Source organism: Sciurus vulgaris (genome assembly GCF_902686455.1).
Source record: "Sciurus vulgaris genome assembly, contig: HiC_scaffold_629_arrow_ctg1, whole genome shotgun sequence".
NCBI classification, from domain to species: Eukaryota; Metazoa; Chordata; class Mammalia; order Rodentia; family Sciuridae; genus Sciurus; species Sciurus vulgaris.
This window is the reverse complement of record NW_027632956.1, coordinates 12006514-12016501: the sequence shown is the minus strand read 5'-3', so window position 1 is coordinate 12016501 and position 9988 is coordinate 12006514. Positions and strand designations below refer to the sequence as shown.

The 9988-nt window shown below is 38.5% G+C and overlaps 1 protein-coding gene across 5 annotated transcripts; it reads left to right on the top strand.

Moving 5' to 3' along the window:
* The first annotated feature begins 636 nt into the window (after window positions 1-636).
* Window positions 637-9706, top strand: LOC306652104 (E3 SUMO-protein ligase RanBP2-like). Of its 5 annotated transcripts, none has more exons than XM_079125162.1 (4): window positions 637-977; window positions 1995-2087; window positions 2411-2588; window positions 8935-9706. In XM_079125162.1, the coding sequence occupies exons 1-4, from the start codon at window positions 947-949 to the stop codon at window positions 9029-9031; spliced, it is 399 nt and encodes a 132-aa protein (XP_078981288.1). In that variant the 5' UTR covers window positions 637-946; the 3' UTR covers window positions 9032-9706. The 5 variants fall into 5 exon arrangements, with proteins under 5 accessions (XP_078981288.1, XP_078981290.1, XP_078981287.1 ...); XM_079125164.1 differs by having other exon boundaries at window positions 637-1040; window positions 9413-9706; XM_079125161.1 differs by having other exon boundaries at window positions 637-1040.
* The last annotated feature ends 282 nt before the right edge of the window (window positions 9707-9988 follow it).

Here is a 9988-nt window from a genome sequence, read left to right as displayed (position 1 = left end):
GAACCCCACAAATGAAGTCATGCTCTCACGGAACAGAGATCCAAATCTTCACCATCAATTAAACAGAGCTTTCCAAAGTGCCAGGAATATTCTTAGAAGTGTCCTGGGATGGGACTGTCAGGGCTTTGCTCTCTGACTCAGAAGGGAGTTCAGCACAGCTTCTTTTTTCTGGGCCTCCAGGAACTTATAAATCACTACTCTGATCTGTGGCCTGAAGCTGTGGTTGATTTTTGGATTCATCTACTGAGAAACAATCCTGTCTACTCCTGCTTCCAGCATCCCAGACTTTCTTGAAGTACATTCTGCCTCAGCCTGTTTCATAACTGGTTCTTGTTCATTGCAGGATTCCATTTCTGCTTGTCCAGATGTGTTCATACACAATCATCTTTTTGCAGACTGCGGTGTCTGCCTCGGGTCCCTAGGGGACACAGACTGAGCAGAAAGCAGCCGCATCCTGCGCCACTTTGCAGGCGGGAGGGTGTGGCGAGTTTGAAAATAGGTGAGCACCAGGGGTCAGACCTGGGCGCAGGAGCCCCTCTTCCAGCCAATCAGCAGCTGGCGGCGTATGGCAGCCTGTTCCTGAGGACTGTGCATGGTGATGGTGATGTTACAGGCCAGAACCTGCATGTGGGGGGGGGGGCGATTTTTGTTTTCAGCGCGGGCCTCAGTCACAAGTGACGAGGGTGGCGTGGGAAGGGTTTGTCCCAGACAACTTCCCCAGGACTTTCTCCAGCTTGGGATGCCGCCTGTCAGCCCCGCGCCTCTCCCGGCTGGCCCGGGTCGTTCCTGCCTAATCGGACGCCCTCGGCGCTCAACTCTCCATGCTCAGTGGCAGAGCGGCGCCCCCTGAACCAGTGGGCACCAGATGGCTACAGGCAAATCCTGGGGCGACCCAGGTGCCAACCTCCTAGGGCCTCGTTAGGCGCCGGAGAACCTGGGCTCCAGCATGAGGCAGCAGGTGGCAAAGTTTGGCCCAGGTGATTGGGGATGGTGGGCGCTGCTAGAGCTCCAGCTGTATCAGTTCTGGTCGCTGCCACAAGGTAGGTAGGCGCTGGGCGCCACGGGGGCGATGGAAGGGTGTGGACTCGGGTGGGCACCTACAGGGTGGTTTACGGTGGGCTCGGACTGGGTAGGCTCTGGCTTTCAAGCCCTGTCCCAGGGGCTCAGCATAGTAAACTTTGCAAGGGGGAATTCCTGTGTGTCTGACTTCCCTTCTGAGTCACTGGATTGGGACTGGGCTTTGCTATGTCTGGAGGTAGTGAATGGGTTACTGCAGTGTGCCTTTAATCCATGCAGGAATTGGAGGAGAGGAAAACTGAGATGTAGAGGGAAAATGCTGGGAAAAAACACCTGGCATGCACAGGGTTGTTTTGAGTATTAAATGGACAATACCCTTTCCAAACATGTAAGGAGGACTTTCAAATGGCAATCGTTATTAGAGTCTTACAGAAAGATAAGAATGAGACTTGACATTTAGACTACTGAGGAAGAGGGAGAAGATCAGTATATGGCAAAGCAAAGTCAGAACAAGAAGGCAAGAGGAAGAATCATGTCATTTTTGCATGTAGGGATAAAGGAGCTTTGTAATGTACCTGTTGTAACTAGGAATGTAGCTGAGTGACAGAGTGCCTGCCTAGCATGTGCAAATCCTGTATTCAATCCCCACTACTGAAAAAACAAAAACAAAAAAACAAACAGAAAACATGTTGGTTGACACTGTCAACTACTAGAATCAGGTGGGCAGTTGTGTAGTGGATTGTTTTGTGGGAAAGGATATTAGAAGCTGTACTAAAGTGATAGCAAGGCAGCTGAAACAAGAGTAGAGTACAAGTGAAAGCTCCAACAGCAGGAGAGGACTTAGTGATTTCCATTTGGCAAAATGGACTGTGTGCATATGGAGAATAAAGGAAAGAATGATGCTGGAGATAATTCCTAGGTTTGTGGCTTGGAAAACCCTTGAAACTAATTATAGAAATACTTGTTTTTACTTTAAGATGAAGATTTTGAAATGGCTGTCAAGAAACTTAATGGAAAACTCTATCTGGATGACTCAGAAAAACATAGGCCATTAGAAGAAAATCTAGCAGGTATGTTAAGTTTAAATGACTAGGTAGATTTTTTTAAAACAAGTCATCTGTTTGAAGGGAACCTCCTGATCTGATAACCAAGAATAATCGATTTTATTTATTTAACATATCCTTGATCCTGGTGATTTAAAATATTTCAAAAATAATGCTACCTGGAAAACATAGTTCTCGTAGTGATCTTTGTTCCATTACTATTCATAGATCTTGTTATGTGGATTTTTGGATTACCTTGAGGTCCAGTGAAAAGCTGATCATTGTTGTAGAGTAGTTGGACTTCATCTAATTTTATCTTTTCTTTTGGTTGTGTTGTTTGGATTTTTCAGATAATGAGAAAGAATGTGTTATTGTCTGGGAAAAGAAGGCTACAGTTGAAGAGAAAGCAAAACCAGATTCAGTAAAGCTCCCACCTACATTTTTTGTGGAGTCTGCAGTGATACTGATGAGGACAATGGAAATGGGGAAGACTTTCAGTCAGAGTTTCAAAAAATTCAGGAAACTCAGGTAAGAACATCTTCTTTGTTTTCCTTTTGATTCCATTGACTTTGTTGATGTAGTAAACAGTAGAATGTTCTTAGCAAATGGTAATGATGGGTGTGGCTAGCAGATAGAGTGAATCTAAGTAAGTGGAGAGGCATATTATTTATGAATTGGTACACTCAAAATCGTTAGGTTATTAAATTTTCCAAAATTGAGCTATAGATTTAAGGTGCAGTGCCAGTCAAAAATTCACCAGGATTCTTTGAAGATATAAATAAGCTAACTCTTAAATTTCTATGGAAATTTACAATCATATGTTTGTTATTATTGATGACTGAGACATATATCAACCAGATTTTTGAATTTTGACCTAAAATGGATATTCAAATTTGTCCAATTTTTTTACTCCATCTATTGTTGCAATCATGGAACATTTTCTAAAATCTATGAAGAATATTGATTTTTGAATGTTCAGGAAACCAACATTGCTTTCCTGGAATAAGCCTCAATTATAAAATATTAATTATAAATTTTATATGCATTCAGGTTTGGGTAAATTTTGTTACTACTTTTGGATTTATATTTATCAGGGGTATTGGTCAGTAGTTTTTTCTGATAATATCCTTAGTTTCCATATAAGAGTTAATACTGGTATCATGAAATGAATTGAAAAATATTTCTGGTACTGCAGTTTTCTGAAAGAGATTGTGTTATTTGTAGCCATTTCTCCTTGAATGATCAGCAGTTTTTACTAGAGGAATCATATGAGATGAAGTTTTATGAAGACATTTTTAAAAATATAGTAAATGAATAGAGAACTGTAGGATATCTGTTCAGGTTATCTAATAGTTCTTGAGTGAACTTTGATAACTTGTGTCTTTCAAGGAATTGGTGTCAAATTTGTGTGCGTAGAGCTGTTCCTATAAATCTCTTTTTAGTCTTTTAATGTTTGTAAGTTCAGTATAGACATATCCTGTTTTCTGTCTTTCTTGCTCTTTCTTGGTTAGAGGTTCATCAATTTCATAAGTACTTTTCCACTTCCACCAGGAGAAATAGATTTTGCCTTCATTGATATTCAGTCTGTTGTCTGTGTTAAATTTCATTCATTTCTGTTCTTTATTATTTACTTCTTGCCTTGGACTTATTTTGCATTTTTTTTGTACCAGGGTTTGAACCCAGGGTACTTAATCACTGAGGCATATTCTTAGCCCTTTTTTTAAATTTAAATTTAATTTATTTATTTGTTACCAGGGATAGTACCTAGGGGCAGTTAACCACTAAGCTACATCCCCAGACCTTTTCATATTTTGTTTAGATACAGGGTCTTACTAAGGCTGAGGCTGGCATTGAACTTGTGATCCTCTTTCCTCTGCCTCCAAAGCTGCCAGGATTGCAGGCATGTGCCACTGTGCCCAGCTATTTCTAGTTTCTTAAAGTAGAAGCTTAAATTAAGACCATTTTTAAAAGAATTTAACCTTTATTAAATTAAATTTAATTTAATTAATTAATTAATTAATTTAATGTGTTGCTGAGGATTAAACCCAGTGCCTTACTGTGCTAGGCAAGTTCTCTACCACAGAGTTAAAATGGAAGGCCACATTGTTCATCTTTATAAAAGTATTTAATGCAAGAATTTCCCTGTAAACCTTGTTTAGTTGCATCCCACAAGTTTCAATGTGATCTTTTTGCTTTTATTGTCCTTGCCATTCTTCTTGACCTGTGCACTAGTCAAAAATACTTGGTTATTTTCTACATATCATTGCTGTTGATTGCTACTTTATAGTTCATAAATATTTGAATAATTTTAGTTGTTTGAGTTTAGTGAGATCTGTTTTCGTGATTGTTTCATGTGCATTTGATAAGAATTTTGTAGTCTGCTGTATTTGTGTGTGGAATATTATATAAATGTTAATTAGGTCAAATTAGTTGATACTGTTATTCAGGTCTTACATATCTTTGATAATTTTTTTGTCTGCTTATTCTGTCATTTACTAAGAATGTTATCAAGCATAATGTGACTGCCTGCCTTTCATTAGATTTCACTTCTTACACTTTTTTTTAGTATATTTTTAGTTGTCAATGGACCTTTATTTTATTTATATGCAGTGCTAGGAATTGGATCCAGTGCCTCACACATGATAGGCAAGCACTCGACCATTAAGTTAAACCCCAGCCCTCATACTTTCTTGATCTCTTGATTTAACTTTGTTGAGTTTTCAAAACTCTGTATTTTTTTCTGTTCTATTCTTTTATTTCCTTCCTCCTGCTTACTTTGGATTTAGTTTGCTCTTTTTCCCACTTCTTAAGACGTGAAGATTATTGGCCTATGATCTTTGTTTTTTAACATTTACAGGTTTATGCTTTTCTCTAAGCATTGCTCTAGCTGCATTCAGTAAGTTTGTTAATTTTTGCTTTTTAATATATTTTTTATTTTTCAATTTTTTGCAGTGCTGGGGATCAAACCTAGGACTTTTTGCTTGCAAGACAAGCATGCTACCAACTGAACTATATCCCCAGCCCTGTTTTCTGTTTTTCAGCCTGTTAAAACAGTAAAGTTTGGTTTGCAATTACTATTATAAAATGCATCTTTACAAATTATGGTTTATAAAATGCCAGGGAAAGGAGTTACCAAAAAATTATTTTGCTTATAATTATTAATTACATACTTTATAGCTCTATATTGATTCAAGTTACCATCTACATTGTATGTCCTCTCAATTCCATCTACTGGACTCATTTAGTACTTATTTAGTCCTTCTTATAGGACAGGTTTGCTAGCAAGTTCTTTTCAGTTTCTTTTTATTTGTGATACCTTAATTTCTCTTTTATTCTAAATGGTAGTTTTGCTGAATATAAAATTCTTGGTTGACATTCTTTCATCATTTTGAATATGTAATCCCACTGTTTTTTCTTTTCAGTTGTAGGTAGACATAGCTTTATTTATTTTTTAAATGTGGTGCTGAGGATCAAACCCAGTGCCTCACATGTGCTAGACAAGGACTGTACCACTGAGTCACAACCTCAGCCCTATCCTAGTTTTCTGACTCTGATTTTTATAAGGGCATTCCTATTAATTCTTTAAATATTTTTTTTAGTTGTTGATAGATCTTTATTTTATTTATTTATATGTGGTTCTGAGAATCAAACCCAGGGCCTCACACATGCTAGGCAAGCACTCTATCACTGAGCTACAACCCTAGCGCTTCTATTAATCTTACTGAGCATCCTTTTTATGAATGAACTTTCTTCTTTCAAGAAAGTTCTCTTAATATTTAGTCTTTGATAGTTCATCTGTGATGAATTTAAGTGTCTTTCTTTTTTTATTGTATCCATATTGGAGTTCATAAAGACTTTTTGGACATTTTTGAACATTAATCAAATATTCTATCCTTTTCTCTCCTTCTGGGTTTCCCATTATTTATATGTTGGTAGGATTGATGGTTTCATTTAGGTCTTTGAAACCTTTTTGAGTTTTATTCACTGGTTTTTTCCTTTAGATTTCTCAGCCTAGATAATCTCAATTTGTTTATCTCTAGCTTATTGATTTCTTTTGCCAGTCAGATCTGCTGTTGACCCTTGGGGTGAATTTGACTTTACTTTCTGGAGCAGATTTAGGTTTATAGGAAGGTACCAGAGATATCCATGTATCTCCTGCCTTCAACATAGACATGTTCTCCCTCATTAACATCCCGTACCATGGGGGCATGGTACCATGGACCCCTTGTCTTGTACTTTCTATGAGTTTGGACAAATCATGAATGCTGTGTATACCATTATAATGTCCTGCTATGTGATTTCGCTGTCCTAAAAATCCTCCTTATATCCCTGATCCCCATCCCTATCTGCCACTGATCACATGGTTGGGCTATGATTTTAGTATCTTTTAGTTATCAATGACATTTATTTATTTTTATGCAGCGCTGAGAATTGAACCCATTGCCTCACAGTGCTCTACCACTGAGCTACAATCCCAGCCCCTCTTTGTTTAATTTCTGGGGCTGGTTAAGAAGTTGATTTTGATCATCTTTGTTAATGTTTTTCTTGGTTTTACAAATGGCAGTATTTATAATAGCTCTCTCTCTAACATTTCAGAAGTGATAAATTGACCCCTTTTTCTTGATCATACTTTATCCCTTGTTATTTTTCTTGAATCTGCTTTATCTGGTAAGAAAGATTAACTCAATCATATTTTTGTGTTTAAGTATGTGTATTTTTGTGTTATAAACTTTTTTTTTAACCACCTATATCATAATGATTTTCTTTGGACTGAATTTTGACAGTTTCTTTAAAAATCTAATTGGATAATGTTTTATTGGTGTTTAAACAATTTACATTTTATTTAATGTAATTGTCATGGTTAAACTTTTATCATTTTTTGAGTTGCAAGTATTCCTTTTATTTTTCATTACTGTTTTCATTTTTTTAAAAAATTATTTCAGTATTCTTCAGAATTCTTTTACATTTTATTGTTCTACCATTGTTGTGGTACTAGGGATTTAAAAAAAGAGCTTTGTGTGGCCTAGGTAGGGGCTCTATCACAGAACTATATCACTGTTGCTTTTTAAACTTTTATTTTGAGACAGGGACCTGCTAAATTACCTAGGCAATCATACCTCAAATTTCTGAGTCATTTGGGGATTACAGGTGTGTGACACCATACCCAATTGGCAATTGACTGTTGCATATTCAGTTATTAAATTATAATCTTGTTATTACTTAGCAGTTCCAGGAAACTGTGTATTCTTTGTGTTTTTTATTTTTACATTTACAATCATATAATCAGTAAACATTGACAGTTTTATTTTTTCCTTTCCAAACTTTACACCGTTTACTTCAGTATATCTTGTGAATTTCTAATATATCTTCTGATATGAGGAAACATTCATACCTTGCTATAGTTCTTAATGAGAAAGCTAGTCTCTCACTGTTAAATATCATGTTAACTGCATTTTTTGGCAGATGTTCTTTATCAAATTTAATAAGTTTCTTATTCATGATTTATGGAGAGTTTTTATTATGGTGTTGGATATTGGCAAATGAATTTTCCTCAACTATTAACATGAGCTGAGGATTATTCTTTCAGCTGTTTTATGGGTACATTGATGTAGTCACTTTTCACATGTTCAACCAGGCTTCAATCCTTGGAGTACACCTTACTTGGTTGAGGTATATAATTTTTTTATATATTGATTTTATTCTCCCATATTTTTAAAATTTGGTGAATTAGAGTCTGTGCATGATGGGATTTATTGTTATATATTCATAGATGCAAATAACATATTGATGTAATTTGACCAATTACAATTTCCAGCAAACCCCACCCCACACTGCCCACTCCTTGAACCCTTTTCTCCAGTGACCTCCCTTTGATTTTTAGGATATCCCCCCATATCCACTTTTTTCCCTTTCTTTCTTTCTTTCTTTCTTTCTTTCTTTCTTTCTTTCTTTCTTTCTTGCTTTCTTTCTTGCTTTCTTTCTTTCTTTCGTTCTTTCGAAGGGAGTGGGTGTTGGGTCTTGCATTTTGAAGAAATGATTCTATCATTGATGACTGGGCAACAAGGAACCAGGCTGTAAGTGGTATGGAGCCATGTGAGTGATAAATCACCCCATATCCAGGCAGGACAAGGGATCCCATTGAAGTCTGACAGCTCGCACTTCCAACCAGGTTTGCTAGGTAGAGCTGTGCTCCATTGGCTGCAACATTCTTGCTGACAGGCAGCTCATCTGGTTCCTGATGCAGGCTATTAGCCCCCACAAATTCCAGTGGAACAAGCTGGGACTGAGGGGTGCTTGAGAGCACATGGATGAACAAACTTAGCTACGGCACCAGTGGACTTGCCCTCCGACCCCACTCCTCCAGAACTGGGACAACCCAGGTTTTCTTCAGAGTCAGGAAACTAGTGCAGGGGCCTAGAATCCACCGGGGGAGATGGGTGGTGAGTGCTTAGGTCAGTAGAGCATGCAGTGCAGCACCATTGCCATGGATTAGGTGATCATTGATGTGGGACACATCACATTCCATCTATCGGGTTTCTCCTCCTATCCTACAAAGACTGGAAAGGAGAGATATGGAACATGGGATGTCCATGTTCCATGTGAATGTTAGTGGCTCCTCTGGTGGCTCATGAAGAGAGGAGGGAGTCATTCACCCAGCATGTTGGAAGGAGGACAGGACGAACCTGACATGCAAGGAGAGTTGTTCTGTGCAAACTCCAACTGCCAGGACTCTCCTCCTTGGCTGCTGCCTTACAACTAGGCTACACCCAGAAACTTGCCTGCTGGGATCATTCCAGGGTCACATCAAATCAAAACAAGATGCAGAAATGTCTTGCCAATCTGTATTCACAAAATGGTTCATCTTCTTGACCAGTCAAATACCACTCTTTCGCAAGGGCCTGTGGGATATTGCCAGGAGTCCTCTAACCAGCCTCAGGATGGAGCAGACCACAAGCTGGGGGATATATTAACAGCCTGGTGATGGCATGATGAGCACAGTTTCACAGGGCATAACACCAGATTTGAACATAGACCGTGCTGAATGTGGAATGGTTCAGAGATTCCAAGCTAAATATTCAAAAGAAGAGAGTAAGGATATTTGGGGTGCCAGAAACGATGAAGGGTCTTGATGCTGGAAAACAATTTTGGAGAAGAGACCCTATGAAACTTGCCATCAATCATGGTCAATCCACAAACTCCATGACATATATTCAGCCTCATCATACACTATAAATACAGGAAATAGTTATTGCCCGCTCATTCTCTATGCAACCATGAATACCTACCCTCATTCCCCTTTTTAGAACAACAATGTCCTTGCAAATTACTGTCTCTTTTCTGTTGCTCCAAAGGTTCAGCTGAATATAGGAATGATGATTCCTATTTTTTCTGGCACAAGAACCATGAGCATAGGCTTTCCCAACATCACAGCACCTTCCCCCACAACCTAGAATTTAAGCCAGTTGATTCTGGGATATTCAACCCTAATCCCTGCACTGCTTCTGTTGAGGATGTCCATCAGTATTAACAAGAGTCTACAAAATGGCTCCATTTCTCTTGATACTGGAGCTCCTATGATATTGGGTGAGTAGGTTGTAAATGCCCCATGATCCTCCTGAATGCTGTCAATCCAGGCTAAATTCGATTCAGCCACAAATCATTCTTTATTCACCAAGAAATCACAGGCAAACTCTGTAAATCAGAAGTGTGAGAGGAGTTCCAGGAACAAGAGCAGCTGTCTTTTGAGTTCACCTCTTGGTTTTCCAGTAGACAATGAGATACACCTGGAAAGTGCTCCAGTGTGGAATTCCCATTCATTGGCAGAGAGTATGGCAGTGTGTGCAAGAAGACTGGAAAGTGCCAAATACAAGTGCAGTTGTCACTTTGAATTTCCAGAACCTGGTGCAGAATGCACAGCTGAAGAATGT

Excerpts from the sequence above, each read along its gene's own strand:
- LOC306652104 (XM_079125161.1), top strand. The coding sequence starts at position 947 with ATGAGGCAGCAGGTGGCAAAGTTTGGCCCAGGTGATTGGGGATGGTGG. Across the intron at positions 1,041-1,994 it reads GTTCTGGTCGCTGCCACAAG|ATGAAGATTTTGAAATGGCT; the intron begins GTAGGTAGGCGC and ends TTTTACTTTAAG. Across the intron at positions 2,088-2,410 it reads ATTAGAAGAAAATCTAGCAG|ATAATGAGAAAGAATGTGTT; the intron begins GTATGTTAAGTT and ends TGGATTTTTCAG.